Source organism: Anoplopoma fimbria, chromosome 1, assembly GCF_027596085.1.
Source record: "Anoplopoma fimbria isolate UVic2021 breed Golden Eagle Sablefish chromosome 1, Afim_UVic_2022, whole genome shotgun sequence".
Taxonomy (NCBI): domain Eukaryota; kingdom Metazoa; phylum Chordata; class Actinopteri; order Perciformes; family Anoplopomatidae; genus Anoplopoma; species Anoplopoma fimbria.
This window is the reverse complement of record NC_072449.1, coordinates 9398395-9416101: the sequence shown is the minus strand read 5'-3', so window position 1 is coordinate 9416101 and position 17707 is coordinate 9398395. Positions and strand designations below refer to the sequence as shown.

At 38.3% G+C, this 17707-nt stretch overlaps 1 protein-coding gene across 1 annotated transcript in view; it reads left to right on the top strand.

Annotated features, from left to right (window-relative positions):
• si (sucrase-isomaltase (alpha-glucosidase)) overlaps positions 1-1561 on the top strand; it is a 68429-nt gene extending 66868 nt beyond the window's left edge. The window contains exon 48 of the mRNA XM_054621769.1: positions 1281-1561. Coding sequence (XP_054477744.1) covers positions 1281-1358 — 78 coding nt within the window. The 3' untranslated portion in view covers positions 1359-1561. The remainder of the gene's footprint in view (positions 1-1280) is intronic.
• Positions 1562-17707: the final 16146 nt, after the last annotated feature.

The window sequence follows — 17707 nt, the reverse complement described above, 5'->3', positions numbered from 1 at the left end:
ATGGTAATAAGTGGTGTTTCAGTGCAAGACAATCCATTCATCTCCTTAAGTATTGTCTGATAGGGTAACGACTTGAAAGAAACAGTGAGCAGCTGGCGCTGTGTCATTTAAATACAGTGAGGTGGGAAAGCTATTTCTGTCTGGTACAGGCCGTTTTATTCTGAATCTTTAAAGGCCTATTCATGCTGTCGTTTACAATATATGATCACATGTACTAGCCCAGGCTTGTTAAACTTCACAGGGGACTCGTGTTTTTGAAATGACATGAAAAAAATGGGAATATTTTGCTTTAAATCAGATACAAGGTACAGGACAGGAGGAATGTAGTGTCCATTTTCACACGTGTCACATTTGGCAGACTTAACTTCTCAAGGGCAAGTTCCATTTATCTATGAATTATCTGTACTCGCGTTTGCTGTGCAGGGTTGCAGGGAGCTTAGCTTATGTAGAATGCATTGGGCGGGAGCAGACTACGACCTGTGCAAGCCACAAGTCTATTATAGGCGAAAGAGTGTAGACAGGCAATTATTCACACTCACGTTCACACCTGTGTCAGGATGTTTTATGCTTCTCTTGCACATACATTTTCTACATACATTACTTAAACAAAGCCTTTACAACAGAATAAAATCAGCTAATGGGAATAAAACCGAGTGAGATAGGAGGTCAAGAAGCCATAGGTATATATATATATATATATATATATATATATATATATATATATATAGATATATATATATATATATATATATATATATATATAGACCTATACCTATATATATATATATATATATATATATATATATATATATATATAAAGAAAAAAATATTTCCCAGCTTAAGATAAGGCTGGACAATTAATTAGGTTTGTTGCTATTTTTAAATGGTCACAATAGAAATAGAAGGTTATTCTAGGGTGAGCACTATTGATTTTTGAACACAGAATATCAATACAAAGAATTTAAGGAAATGACAGACATAAAATGAACAAAAGATTCCAGCAAACAATCAGCTGACACTCATTATGATACTTTAAAAGTAAAAAAAAAAGATATGTATTACAGACAGAAGAGAAGAAATTAGACCAAAAATAAATTAAGACATCATGAAGGCATTGTGTTGTTCTTTTTTCAAGTGTTCGTAAAAGATAGCATGATGTGTAATGAATGCTCTTCCATAACTGTGGAATATGCTTTTTGAGGAAATGTTGGCAATGTCTGGTTTAACAACAACATGTATAATTAAATAAACTATATTTACCTTTCTTATTGTGTCCATAGGAGCTGACAATATATGCTCCCACAGCGCCTGTTCGTGTGGATGAGCCTTTTACCATCACATGGATGACCACCGTCTAATCAACAGAGTTCAGTTTCTATGTTTTTCTAGATAATTAATATACCTGGTCCATTGCCATAAATTATGACGATAAGTAAATGCAATGCCTTTTGAACATGAAATCACCTACATTTACTCTCATTGATGAGCCTTTTTTTATTACCATTAAAAAATTGAGTACATGCAGAAATAATACCAAAACATTACAAGGTTTTACAACAAATTACTGTTTTGTGTCTCATTGTCCTCAGTACAGTGCAAGTATAATGTCAAATAACATTAAAGGTTCCTCATAGAATGCTTGACCTCTAGCAGATGCGATACACAGTCCTGCTAATGGTTTCACAATGTGCCAAGAAAAGTCGGACTGCGCCCAACGAAGGCAGGACAGACGCTTGCAAGCCAGTAAGCATGCACGTAAATAGGATTATAAACATTCGACTTGCAAACACTTTATGATGAAGGAAATGTGTTCAACACAACACACAACTTTTATTTGTTTACAAAAAACTCACCAGGGCCCTTTATATCTCCATAATTTGATAGAAAATAGTACCAAAACCAGCGGTGCTAACTGTTTCTTGCACATGTGCACATACATGCTAATAATTCTTGGGGTGTGTAACTTGAATGTAAGTTTGCTAAGCTAAAACAATTTATAAATAAAAACCATTCAAAGCATTCAAAGCGCAGCTTTTTGGGGATAATGGTTTAAAATTATATTAATAGATATTTAAGTCATTGTTGCTTGTAAAATGTGTGAATTGTTTATTTGGTTTTCTTCAAATGATTAGCTTCATCAATTTAAACATTTAAATCCTAACCTGCATGTTACATGTTATCTTTTTGTGCTTATTCTATGTGACTAAATGCAGTTCTTTTTAATGATGGACAGGGGAATATATGGATATATATGATCTAATATCAGTTATTGTCACTTCATCCATTTAATAGAGCAGGAAAGACATGTTAACCTGATTTGTGTCCACAACACATGAAGAGTGAGTCATTTCTTAAACAATTTTTGGCCCTTATTACACCAAACAGAAACATCAGTAGGGCAACAAACTGCTGTGCAAAATAAATGAACCGGTGTTTACAATAAAATGACAGACAGTCGAGAACAACAGAGAGTTAATGACCAGTGGAAGGAAACACATGAAACATCTCGACAAGTCTGCTTTTGATTGCCGTGGTTGGAAATGCTTAGATTCAAGAGATGCGTGATGCTATGATTGATTCCCTGCAGCACTCTAGTCACCAACAGAGTAACAATGACTGAAGTGGAACTATTATATGCAGCTTGAATTGCCATGTTTCAGTATGCATGGGCACCTGCGTGATCCCACAGTTGCACTTATGAATGCAGCAGTATAGGTATGGGTGTGCCAGGAACTAGACACTAATTATAGCTCTCACCTGCGGCGCGCTGTCTACCTGTGCTTTGCCTCGTCCCATTACTTCCCCATATAATGATACAGTCATCCATTATTCAGCCTGCAGTAAACATAATGATATCAATTTAGCCATGGGCACCTCAAATTGATTTCAACTCTAATCGCCACTGCTTGGGTAATAACGTACAAAGGGGTTCACTGCTGAATTGGTGGACGTGGGTCTGTGTGTCTCTTTGTGTTTCTGTGATTCTTGTGCAAAAAGTTTTAGATTTTAGATGATTCTTTCCACCCTGTGTCTTCAGGTACTGTGTGATTTTAAAGAGAAAAGTCTCTTTTTCGAAAGTCAAAACAGAGACAAAGCCAGCCACCCACGAGTGCCAGCAGGTGTAATCGAGCAGGTGATCAGTCTAGTTATTCTTCCTGGATTCAGACAAAGTCATAACACTGGCGGGGTAAGAAATCCAAGAAAAGAGAGGAAAGAAAACTATGAAACAATCTTTTTATCTGTTCTTCCACATTCGTACACTGGTGGATACGGATTTTATAAATTGTTTAAAAAACATCTTGCATCTTAATAATGAATGCCCCCTGACATCATCATCATCAGAGTTTGATTTATCGTTTTTTCCTGCCAAAAACAAACCTCGACACACTACACCCAGAGGGAGTCAAATTTGTCTCTCTTCTTAGACATTTTGGTGATTTCACATCTACTTGTCCTTGGATGTGTTTTGGCTGAAACGTGCAGTCTGTACAGTATCACAAAATTGACCTCCCTCAGTTGTATAATTGGTATCCCGTATCTAGAAAACACAGGACCTATATATCTTATCCATATAATTTCTAAATTATTCTATGTCATACATAAAAAAAAAGTTCCCTTTTTCCAACACAATGAAAAATTATCTAGCCAACACTTTTTCCCAGACAGTCTCATTTATATCTCATTGTCCACAGATCAATGTGTTTTTCACTGACTTTCTGAAAGAGAACGTCATGCTTTTAAATGAGCCGCAGTAACAATGTGTCTTTGTTACTGGGGTGACTGACAGATACAAGTGTGTCACAGATGAAGGGGGAAACAAAAAGATAAAACAACATGCGAGAAAGTAGGAAAACACTTTGACAACTTCAAAGACTGTCAGATGTGACGGGTCCGTGTGTGGGTGTGTGTGTGTGTGTGTGTGTGAACATTTGTTAATGTGTTTATATACTTTTGTATGCTTGTGCATATTAGTGTGTATGAATTATTAGTTGTCTTTGTGCATGTAACCTGAAATGTCAAGAGCCTTAAGTCAACTTTATAAATATTAGCTGAGATGATTAAGCATCGGGTGATGGTTACAGGCTAATGTAACTCTCAATTTGTCATCAAGTGCATTCAACAGTAACAGTGCATCCACCTGCATTAATTCTAATTTATTCGTATTTCAAAAGAGACAAGATGCATCTTAAAATTAAGAGTCATTAGACTGTGGAAAGAAATGTAAATAATACAGACTCTTCTCTCATGAATTCCTAACTTCTCCCTTCCCTGACACACAGTATATACAGGTAAGAAATAAATCAAGGAATTGCAGAGTATACAAATCTAGTCAAATCAAATTTTCTCTATTTCTTTGGACTCTTACATACTCCTTTCACACATCGTTTTATGTAACCCTGTCCAATTGTTAGCATAGCAATTGTGCCGACATCCCAGTAGCACCCTACCTGACCACATCCTCACAACCATTTTCACCAGTTGACACACTCCCACGCTCTCACTCACACATGACACACAGGCTGAAAATCTCACCTGTTAGTCATGGGCTATTTCATTTGTGTCGACTCTAGGCTTGAGCTATGCAATTTTCCTTTCACCTTCACTAATCTGCCGCTCATTTGGAGCGGTCATGCACACTGACAAGACAGACATATCTGCCCACTGGGAGGATTATGTGCTAATTATGTTGACTGCATTAAAGGTGGCTCCTGACCAAGGACATAATGTAAATCTACCTTAGATGATAAATGAATCAGAAATAATAAGAAAACCTTAGAAGAGGCAATTCAAAGAGAAATTCTCCCTCCTTCGACAGCTGGGGGCGGCAAAATGCACCAAAAGGTGAAAAAGAAAAAAAACACACTTTCAAAGAAATCTAAAATTGTTCACTTATTTTGTATTTTGCACCCTCTTTACTGATTCATGTCTGCTATTTCTTAACATTGTCATCCCATTCTTTCATTTCATCCTTATTTGTCAGCATGCCCTCAAAGTAAATAGGATGTGATTTTTTTGTCTCTACCTCTGAAATGCCACTTTCTCTTGTGTTGAAATATTCTAGTTGAATATCTTGAACAGAAATTATAAGTTGATGACAGAATAACAACGCCTGCATCTGTTTTTGTTCGCACTTTTCCACTCCACTGCTTGATTTGAGGCTAGTTGAAGCACATTGAGATTAATGATATTTCACATGGGCAGGCTGCTAGCGGGTTGGGATAGTATCATACATAAATTATTGACATTAACAAGCCAACACAACACTGATAATATGATTGACTGTATACACTGAGAGCAACAATGCAGAGAAAATTGTGCATCAGATGTAGTCAATTAACAACATGACAGTGAATATCTGAGGGGAACTTTTAAGACAAAAGGCTGATATAAAGGTATGACAGCTTTCATTCAGATCAGCATCAGCAAAAGCAAAAGCAAGGGCCAAATCAACAGAGATAAATCTGCAGCGAGCAATAGGCAGCCGTTTTCTTTCAGTGTGAATGACTGTCATTAATAAATGCCATTAAAACACATCTGTCGACACTTGCGCTACCCCTTCAGGTGGCATGGCAATCATAATTGCCCAAATCACCATCATCATCATGATCATCACTGTCATCACTCTTAAAACGCCTCAGTCAAGAATAGAACCGTGACTTCCCTCACATGGAAAAGACAAAGGTCAAAGAAAATTGCTTGAATAAAGTTGTACAAAATGTTGATTAGCACTGTGGTTAAAAGGGAATTTGTGTTGTGTTTGGTAAAATTCGTACATCACATTTCCTGTGTCTTTGACCTTGTTTTATCTTGCTTCCTAATACATGCTTTTAACTGACTGACTTGCTGAACGTGAGTAATTCTGGCTTGAACTGACTGGTGGGTCAACAAGAGACCAACTGTTTCTGTTTGCTTCAAAATGACTTGCAAACCAATTAGGCACAAAGCTGACAATAAGCCATAAGTGGTGATGGATCTGATTTTTTCCTTGTTTTTTGCCTTGCTGAAAAGGAGGGTGAAACTGCAATGCTACTTAGGAGTCTGCAAATTGAGAAATAAAATATATTTTTTGCTGGTTAAAGCACTGAGGGGGAAAAAATACATTTCTTTCTGGCATACGACAGATTGAGGATTAAGCACCGAAGGGTGGCCACACGCACACATCTTCACAAAAAATCACATCAAATGGCACAACGGCACACCCACGCACTTACACACTCGCACAAGCATTCCTTACAAATCAAATCAAAAACAGGGCACGCACAGAGGAAGAACGATTCGCCAATTGGCCAGACCATCCAGGCAGAAAAGGATTTAAATATCACTGGAAATGGGGCCAGTGTGATTGCATCACTTCCGGTTCAGCGGAGCTAGTCAAATGCCTCTGGTGGCCAAGCAATTCAATACTCCAGATAGCATGTGTAATGTCAAACTGAGGATTCATATCAAGTTAGCCCAATAGTGTCATTGAGGATATATGCAATTAAACCAAACACATTCTGCCCTTTAGTGCTTAGACTGTACCAAAACACTAGCTTCATTGCATATGAAATATATAAAGAGTCAAACTTTATTATGTCTGAGCTTGCTTCATCTGAATGTGAGAGAGAACATGTGACAGCTGCTCCCTGTAGCTGTCAGCTGCTAAAATGGGGACAAGAAAAAAAGAAGACCAATAAACAAATGCATAATCCCTGCTAATTATGTGCTCGGGGAGGGCGGTGAAATCTCTCTGTTTGTTCTGAGTTCGCCTCCAATTATTTATTTATTTTCTCCCCCTTTTAGTCACAGCACCACAATAGAAACAAGGGGGGCTGAAGCATCCACCACTAGCTTCACCGCAGATTACAATCACCCCCAGAAAATGACACATTCATGATTCATTCACACACTTCACACACTTGTGTGTGGGCTCGGGCTCGTTTGTGGGAAATACATGTTATATTTTCGGCACAATTCAGAAAGTGTAGCAAAAGGCTGACAGTCGTGATGTATTGTAGTAATTGCAAAGCTAAAACTCGAAAGTGTTTTATTTAGTTTTGTGGATGAATGTTGCCATGACAGCACCGATTAGGCCTGACATTTATAAAGGACACACTGGGATTGCTCTCCTCTATTTCTAGTCCATACATGCGAAGTATACCTGAATTTATATTTGCAATTACAGGCTAAATTGGTAAGTGTGAACATTGATCCTTATTTGCTCAACTTGTTACTCTACCAGAGACAATCAATCTACAGGAGGCACTGATGTTACCACCTAAGTTTAACAGCTCTTTAACCTTCCACAAAGCCAGTGACACTGAAAAAGAGACAAATAGGACAGAAAGACGGAAATGACTTTTCATGTAAAAAAACAAGTATGTCATTATTTTTCATACATGCAGGAAATGATGCAGAACAAAATTGATTAGTTAGATTTTGTAATGCTAAAAGCCAATGTTACGTATTTAACATCAGTGCACCTGTGAAAGAGTAATAAAGTACTCATGATATAATTGAAACATCAACACTATAGTGGTTAATATACCGTAAAAGATTACAAATTCAAACCCAATACGACCACCTTCGAATGTAACAAAAGATGAGCTCCTGGGATGCACAAAGAGCCGACTGTTTACCAACTTTGGCATCAGAGAGGATATTTCCTTTTTATTTACATTCCCCCCAAAAAATGTACAAAAGAAAGGCTGTCACTTACAGCAAAAAGCTTTAAAAATCATCTAACTCTACCTGAACGTTATCTAGCCCTGACTGAGGATCGGTTCTGAACTGCCCTGGGGGCTGATTTGAGTGGCTGTCACTGGTGTTATGACATTAGCATGAGACTCAGTAGCTAAGTCTAACACAGCTAAGTAAGTTGAGGAGCTTGACAGATGACTCATGGGGATTCCCAGCAGTGTGCAGTGTTCCTCAACCATCTACAGTAAAAAAAAACATTTAAAAAACATCAATTCATTTACAATATTGATATGTTAAGTATGTCAAGTGGTTGTCCTCGTTAGTTCCCTTATGGTTTGAGCTGCAGTGCTGAGGCATTAGTTTGAGTCAGCAAGCTGAAATTGACTTGTTGAGGATTTCCAGTGTTGTGGAGTGGGCGATTCATCACCCATATAATGCCAGACCTCGACAGCATTTTAAATACAGAACAAGTCACTTTACACCTGTAATTCCATCACATTAAACCGAAAACATAATGGAAATAAACCACAGCAAGCTATACTCTCTGACTGTTACACTGCATGGCCCTCATCTTGTACTTTGTCACTTAATAAATATTATATTATAATTGATTCAGTTAATTGTTATTCGAAAATTTCAGCAGTTATGCATATAAAGATTTTTTTAAAGAAAAATAAACTGAACAGTAGCCTTTGTGTAAATATGAGCTTTTCATGAAAACAGCTGATGATAGCAAATTTGAGAGTTCCCTGGAAGGACAGATTACCATCACAGAACAATAGAGCCGATGATGACAAATTGAGAGTGATCACTGTGAGTGGATGGGGGGGGGATGAGAAATGAGAGTACAGAAAGGGACGGCGAGGGATGGGGAGCACTGACATACCGAGGGAGCGGGTCAGGGAGAATAAAGGATGGTGGATGAGAGTCAGGAATATACTGAGTAGCAGGGATGGATGGAGGGAAACAGAGAGGAGGGGAGCGTCCTCTTGGTAGAATAGTTCTGATTGAGGTCAGTTTTCCCACCAGATGAGACTCCACTTTAATCACCCTCTGTCAGTCTCATCGGCATGGAGGGGCTGGCCTCATCAGGGAGAGAGGAGAGTTGCTGCTCGGCGAGGGAGACATATCGACGAGAGAAATAAAATAAAAAAATTACGACGAGAGAGACACATACAAAATGTGAATGGGATGTGCTGAATAAGACAGTAGGGGTGGCAGATTTACAATGAGAGGAATGGAAAGCAAAGGACGAAGTGACAAAGAGAAATAAATGCATATGCTGCATGAGATGCAGAGTTGTTCAGAGTACAAAAAAAATACAAACTTTTCAAGGAATTGACTTATACAGCTCCGGCATTAGAAATAGTAAGGCATTTCACTCAAAATGAAAGAAAAAAAGAGAAATGAATGAAGCCAGCGATACACAATGAAAAGACTTATAGTTTGTGTAAGCAAGAGGAATAAGATTAAGAGAAGGAGAAAAGGAGAGACTAGCTGGGAGGAATACTGAGAGGCAGAGACTGTTTTAGTTTAAACCCAAGTAGTACTACTGCAGATAACTATCCTCATCAAAGTGCAGCTATGCACCACCATTGCTAGGACTGAACACTACACTAAATATTTTAAGATAGTTGTACTTTATTTAAGTATACGTATTAAATACTTCTGCCACAGATTAGACCACGCGTAAATTAAAGTCCACCGTGACCGACACAACATTCAAGGTAATGCTGCTTACATACTCTAGCATCACTGATAGACCTGTAGACCACTACCTCCTGACCGGAACCTGCCCAGAACTAACCTAACTAGCTGGTGAACAAAGTGAAACATTTTGGAACTGAAGACCAAGATACTTCTCTCAGGTGGTAGTGGAAAACAAAATAGAGCTAAAGAAAGTGAATGTAATTAGTCATATACTCCAAATAATCCCAAATGTTCCACATATAAAGTTCATAAAGTGAAATATGGTAGGTCAAGGTTAAACAACTAATGCATCATTTTTGGAATAAAAGTGATGCAACTTTTTTTTTTTTTTACAGGGTGGTATTGTTAATTTTGCTTCAGTAAAGGACCTGAAAACAACGTCCATCATCCTAATGTACTGGGAGTTAAAGCCATGTGAGCACAACTGTTAGGGAGCATGTCATGATATTCTCTAATGATCAGTAGTTAGACATTATAATCAAAGCAAAGCAAACTTTATTGATATTTCATGTATTTAGAGTGACCAAATTGAGCTCCCCAAAAAGAAACATTCGTCGCCCCATTTTAGTTAATAAGTAAAACAAAGAATGTTTCTACGAATGTTATCATGGCATGAACCCATTAAACATTATGCTACTTCTGTAGTACAAATGATATCCTAACTGCACATAAACTGTGACTGCAACCAATCTCTGACAGCTTTATCAAAGACAGTTTGGTGAATTTCTTTCTGCTCTGGAATAAGTATTCATTCCATGACATTTAGGCAAAGGGAACCCCCACCGCATTCATACAAAATTGTCCGAGTAAAAGCCCACCGACTGAAAATGGAGATAGGCAAACAGAGAGAGAGATAAGAGAGAGTGAGAGAGACATAGATGAGAAGATTCTGGTTTCAGCATGAGGTCTCCCATCTGTCTGCAGCCAGAGTGACACCTACTTAGCTTTGATTCAAAATTGCACGCTGAGATTTAACAGGCAGCACTCGATTTGAACAAAGGCTTTATCATATCAAAAAAAAATTGTTGGGCACTGTAATTGTTAGCAAATGCTACGTAATGGGTGCATTTGCTGCCCAAGTGAGTACTTTCGACAGAAGGACGGCGTATGTGGTGTTGATTATATATTAACTACACAGTCTACAACTACAGTGTGGTTCATAGGTGTGTTTTTTAATAGTTTTTGAACCAATATGAAGGCCTGCAGCACATCAGGCGTTGGCTACACATAGACTGGTAGATTTGCAAATAACAAAAAAGGTTTCAAGATTAGTAAAGCTGTTCATGCCAAATTCTTACCCTACCTTTGTATGGTTAGCAATAGTAACAACAGACAATTTGTCCCACTTTTTGGATGGCAGTAATGAAAATTAGTCAACAATTAAATAGAAAGTAGGATGAAGGCTCTACAGGATGTTATTTTTCCTTGGCAAATATGTTTTTTTCTGAATGATGTACAGATTTGTAGGTCAGCTATATTAAATTGCTTGAAAATGGTTCATATAGCTGCTGTAAATGGGACGCCCCTAGGTTTGGGCTGAGCTCCTGGTCTGTTACTGGTCAGGTGTACCAGTTATATAGCCTAAAAGTAGAACTGCAAGTCTAATGAATAAAACATTAATATGACGGCAAAGTTGATATTGACCATTGCAGAGACACAGGGTTGCATGTGGCCTTGTTCAGGGATTGGAAGCCATCTTGGGTTCTCATCCTTGTCTCTATACCAGGGACTCTCACCAGATGGCAGGGGCACATACACGGTGGCACATGGGGGGAGAAAAATGAACCGGAACCTCCAGCATCATGCCCTCCCTGTGAAGCTCATGCTTGGCTAGAAGCGGATTGTGACTTGCCATGAGTCATGGAGGTATGTGGCTCTCTGCTGCTCTCACCAACAGCAGAATAGCAGAGACAAGAGGACATTCACTTCACACAAATAATCACCGCTAGCAAGCTCGTGGTGGCCCTTCCTCCTTATCGCATGTTTGTGTACATTACATAAGACAGCTTTGCCTTCAGTGCTATTCTTGGAATTGAACCCCAGCAGGATCTGTTGTCCTATACCTCCATACCCTCCAACAGGCAGTCTAATAACATTCTCATCACTTAAAGCCCCTCTGTCTCAGCTCCTGATGAAAGTAATAGCCGCAGTAACCAAGAGGGGGATGATGACCAAATCCTTCCTAAATGCTGCCGCGACGTCACGGTACAGCAAACTAGAACAAGTGCTCGTTGTGGTTCAAGAACACAAACTTTGTGAACCTTGTTGAAGAGGTCGCACATTCAGCTAATGAGAATTGTTTCGTCATTTTGTTTCAGCTGACCTTGATTCGCTGTCTTTTCATCATACAGCGTGCAACTGTTTAAGGGGATGTTGTTGTTATTACTATAATGGTAAAACTAGCAGCTAATTGTAACTTAATAAACACCAAAATATAAAATAATGAAAAAGTAAATAAATTATCCTTCTACAGAGTCCTATAGAATGTGGATGTTTGACTGGCCACTGAACAATTGGTTTGAGTTTATTGAGTTTTGTGGGTTTGACCTTAAGACAAAGGACATCCTTGTATGTTTATGGACAGCTGTGTGCATGTGGATGTTTATGCGATTTCATGCATGGTTGGTAATGCCTATGGAACATGGCTATGTTTCTATTCATAGCTGTGTGTGTCCATGTGTCATTATTTATTAAGTTAACCATTTAACCATTGAGTTTGTTTAGCCCAACGAGACATCTTGAATACAGAATTTTCAAATAAAATTCATATGCTTTCCATGTGTGTGCAGATGTATTTAGTGTGAGCGTGCTCTTGCATGTAAATGTAAGTGTGTGTGTGTGCGCCCTGTGTGTGACCCTGGTTTAACCTTGGGGCTGGTGTCATCCAAGAGATAGATCGGTTTTGGAGGAATTGCAGGCCCCGCAGACACATTAAGGGAGTGCAGCTTCACTGAAGGATTACTCTGCACAGCAGGAGCCTGCCTTTAAATGTGTTAGCATAATGCTGGAGACAGCCAGGGAGAGAGAAAGGAGGCAAAAGAAGGGCAGAGAAACGGAGAGAAAGAACCAGAGAGAGGGACAAAGAGAGTGAGAGACTTAAAGGAACGGAAAAGGAGAAGAGAACAATACTGATACTACTAATACTAAACTTGTAATACTAATGATATTGAATATAATCTTGTCCACATGGGGGATAAAATCATACATCACACCATATTACACAAATAAAGAAAAGTAATTTGGGTAATAATTGTATGAGCCTACTTCAGAGCTCTTGTCTAAACAATAAAGCTTTAGCCTATAATTCTCTCATAATTACCTTAAGGAGAAAATTACATGCTATGTTCATTCTTGCTCTCTTTTAAGTCCCCCTCATGGTTTTTATAGAATAATATTCAGTTTGTACTGTGATAATGTGTTAAAAAAAGAAGTCTTTATACCTAAACCACCAGAGTTTTTAAAATGACTCATATACGCATTCTCTGCTCCTCCATGGTTAAGGTATGGTTATGTCTAGGCAATTAGTTGTTTAAGCATAGGGGAAGATATAAATATAGTGGAATTATGGAAATCGCTTGTTTTTTAATGGTAATCGCTTGTCAAAATCAACAATTGAAAAGCAGTTAGAAAACTTTCTTTGTTAACTGTCCTATGTCCTTGTGTACAATCCCTATGGAACAGTGTTTTAATGGAAGTATAATGAGTATTTTCTGTTTTACAATTTGGCACAACTGTCAAATTCCCAACATTAAAGCCTTTTTCCCATTGCTTACTTTTCTGATGTTAATATAACTCATCATGTTTTTTTTACCATCCGCGCAACATTCTTGATGGGTGTTAGGAGAAATGAAGCGTGGGAATATAGTGAACTCTGTTCATATTTTTGAGACTGAGCGAATGGTGTGAATGGTGTGTTGCTTTATGGAGCATTCATTAGCTTATGTGTGAAGAACCGTTGCTGGAGGGTACGTATTAATGTTGATGTGACAAAAAGTATGAGCATATGTTGCTGCACTGTCTAAATCTAAATGAGACACAGTTGTGTGTAGATGATGGAAACCTCATTGGCAACAGGGCGGAAAACTGAAAAATGTATGTGACGCAGAAGGTAATTGTTAAAGGGAAGGTGAACAGCTAAAGCAAATACACACACACACACACACACACACACACACACACACACACACACACACACACACACACACACACACACACACACACACACACACACACACACAGACATATATACATATAGTATGGGCTTCTTCTTGTTCTATTAATTCTTTGCAAAAATTATCAATATCATGCAAAATGCAGAAAATGACTGTGATCTTGTCTGGCAGACACATCCTCCCTTGTGCTTAGGTAGGCAGTCTGAATCCAGAGCAGGAAAGCCAGACACCACCACTATCAATAAAAAAAATACTTTATAAAGATATAATAACTGATTGTAAATAAGTTTGAATTGGTTATTGCTGAAAAAAAGTCAGACCATAAATCATTTCAAAAACGGAGTTAGCCTTCCTGAAAATCTTAAATTAATAATAACATGAATTTAGAATGCAAACAAAATTATTCACGGGAATATAATTGAAGCATGATTCCGTTTGATCATGTACAATAGATCCGTCTTGTGTTTCGGAGATGCTACCAACCGGGGAAAACATTGAACTTTATATCAAAACCTATGCTACTGGGCTGAGATTAACCCTTTGCATCAAGTATAAACCCATCTTAAGTTTGAACAAGTACATAGTTACATAAAATAAAAAAGATAAATTACTGAATTCATCTATCATCTATCTGATACAGTAAAAAATAATTGTTGTAATCATGTCTTTTAAGTGAACATCCACAATGTCATTTAACATTAGGCAGAAGCCTTATAGAGCCAGACACAAAGCTCTAGCAGTGTAATATGTGTTGTTGATTGAAACACAGTTTTTTTTATTTTTTTTTTATACATGCCTGTCACAGCAGCTTATAGAAAAATGGTTTGGTCTCTCACACACAGATACACAAACATGCACTTGGCCTGTAAGCTTTTGAGTGAGTGCTGTCCAAGGTGCTGAGAGTTAAGCTCCTCTTGGCGTTGGCTGTATCACTGAGGCTGCCACTGGCCATGGTGCTGAAGTGGCAAGGTGTGCTTATGTGCCCCTGTTTGTGTGTGTATGCGTTTGTGTGTGTGTGTGTGTGTGTGTGTGTGTGTGTGTGTGTGTGTGTGTGTGTGTGTGTGTGTGTGTGTGTGTGTGTGTGTGTGTGTGTAGTGTGTGTGTGTGTGTGTGTGTGGTGTGTTCAAACCAAAGCTTTTGTAACAGGTATGTGCCTTTCCAGTGAGGTGGTGATTTCAGGTCTCAACTGCCTGTTTTTAGCACTGCCAATCCTAAACGGTTTCCTACTCAAAGAGACTCGGACTAGAAAGAGAATATTCCTTTAGAGACAATTACTTTTTCAACATATTCACGAAGCCACTTGACGTTCCAAAAAAAAAAAATCCATATATATGTCATATGTCCCCTTACCGGGGCCTCAGTGGTACTGCAAGTCACCTGTTTAAATGGCACAAAAGCCGAAAGACAGACACCTGGTGGAGAGAGAGAACGGCACAAGATGTCCTCTGACACCTTGACCCTTGGAATCTCTATCCTTTCATCTGCCTCTCCCCATCCCATCCACCCCACTCCATCATCATTTAGGCTTCACTCATGTGTTTGACAGCAAATCAGGATAAATGACAGACATCGACCGTTCACCCACTTTCCTGTGGCCTCCTATAGTAATCTCAAGCTGGTGGAGGGAGGAAAGAAAATCAAAGATGCACATCTGAATAATATAATATGCTAGAGAAGCAGTGCAAGAAACAGTTGGGAGTAAATTCGGAGACATGATTGACAGAGGGAGGGGAAAGATGGAAACAGAGTAGAAGGTTTAGTAAGTTGAAACATAGAGACAAACACAAGGAAGAACAGAGGGTAAACAGAAAAAGGAAAGGAGGATGGAAATAGAGATAAGAAGAAAAGTGGGAGAGGAATGGGGAGGAGACGTGGCAGATAAAGCAAAGGCGGAACACAGAGTTGAAAATGGAGTGTAAAGAAACAAGATAAATGGAAGGTATAAGGGCAAGCAGGAGAAAGTAAGAGTAATAGTGGAAGTGGAAAGCAGAGGTGGAGGCAGAGAATCTAAGAGGCAAACAATTCTGTTCCACTTTTGGCAACAAGACTGCAGAGCAGCGAACGAACAGAGGACAACATTGACATTCCCTTCTTAAGTCTGCCATGTTCTTTTCTTTTCTCAGTGAAGCTTGTTGTCATTCTTGATGTGCCATGCCTTCTTTGTGTTTTTTTCTGTTGTTGGTGGCTTTTCAATCACACCTATTTCAATACTCTACTACTCACTCTCGCATTTGTTATCTCGCAAGCTGTCTTTGGACCTCGCTGACTCCACATCTCTTCTCTCCTTCTAAGTGTGTCTTCTCTATCGTCATCATCCAACGCATTCCTACTCCTCACATGCAGTGTTTTGTCTGGCAGCTGCATAGTTATGACTAAAATTATGGATCTCTATTTATTTAGTGTGTCTGTATACTGTTTAAGCAGTGTTTTGATGAACTCAGTGTGGGTGTCAAAGAGGGAAAGAACATTGGAGAGTGTGATTGTGTCAGGAATTTCCTTGACTTGTGAGATCAAGGGTAACCTAAAGGGGGAAATGATGTTGCCACTAAAGCCACTAGAAGGCACTGTACTCTGGGAAAGCTAGCGGGACGTAAAGAGCGAAGCAGGAAGTGAAATCTTTCTTTTCGAGCGACTAACCTGTGGCCCACTGTACCGAAACAAAATCATGTTTATTTTCTTTGTGTAGTGCTGTATGGGATTGGTTGCCACATGTGCACTTGAGCTAGCACAAAAATAACATTTAGTGAGTATCTTTATTGCACTCCAAATGTATTTCAGAGTTTCCTGTGTGGTATTGTTTTTTTGGTTTTTTTATGAACAGAGGAGCAATCAATACAGTTATGTATGCACTATTTGTTGCTCTAAATGTATGCACTAGATTGATGCACTGTTTGTACTGAGCTACACAGCAAATTCAGTAAGCTTGGTATTCAAGTCCCTTTATCGATTGATGCACTTCATAGGTTAGTGACGAGCTTATATTGACAAGCTGTCATGCTGGATATTACTTTTCTATTTTAGTCTCTATTAGTCAGAGGCGTTACTATGATTTCTTATAGACTTATTTTAACATCTATAACAAGTTATTTACGACTTATTTTTACTTATTTTTGTCTTTGTTTTCAATAACTTGTTTCATATTTTTATTTAAATTTTACTTTTTACACTTTATTTACCTTACTCTTATTCCTATTCTATCGTAGTTTGCACTGGTGTCAGTATTAGTTATTTTACACTTAATAATTGTTATTCTATTGTTCAAATATGTTTATATTTTTATTCCATTTCTTTTGTTATTCTTCTGTTGTAATCTTTGATAATACCCTGGCACAGGAGCTATTTTATCTTATCATATCTTATCTTCTCTCAACTAATCTTATCTTATCTGATCCATCCAGCAGAAATCAGCATATAACAGGGCTAAATAGAGTACCTAAATCAACTATTTAAAGTTAAAATAAGGATTTCAACCTTTAAAGGAGTAGCCTGAATGAGAAAATCGTGTTAAACGTAGGGAGTTCTCCCCAAACGGTAATGTTTATTATTGCATATGTTTAGTGTGTTTTATGTGCATTTCTAAGAAAATGTTATTGAGTTGAAGTGCAGTGTACACTTGATTATGTTTTCTGCTATTGTAGAGCTGAATAAAGCCTATATAGATGATGACAACTCCGATTACAGAGCAATAGAAGAGCTGAGGACTGAACAGCAGATGATGAAGAGAGCTTCTGTCAATAAGATGTTTTACACAAGTGACCCCTGTAATCTAAGATGCGTCTGGACCAAGTGTTTTATTCTGAGCCTGTAACACAACCGTCAGCTTTCTTTTTTCTGCTTTGTTTTATATTCTGTGTTTTCTGAAGAACAACTTCTGGAAGTCTGCAAGTCTCCTTACGTCCTGTTTCAAATCATCACGCCTTTCATTAAATTAAGAGTTAGAAATCTTTGATGTGTTGATTCTTATGCTAAAATATGAGAAAAGAGAGACTGAAAAGGACCAGAGGGGATGTAGATTGAGGGGACATCACGCTGAATAATGCAATAACAAGCCGTAAGCAACTTGTTGTCATTATCTATTTATTTATTTTCCTGAAAGAGCTGTGCATCCATTCCTCTTCTCAGGCAATTACTTTTAATTGGATAAC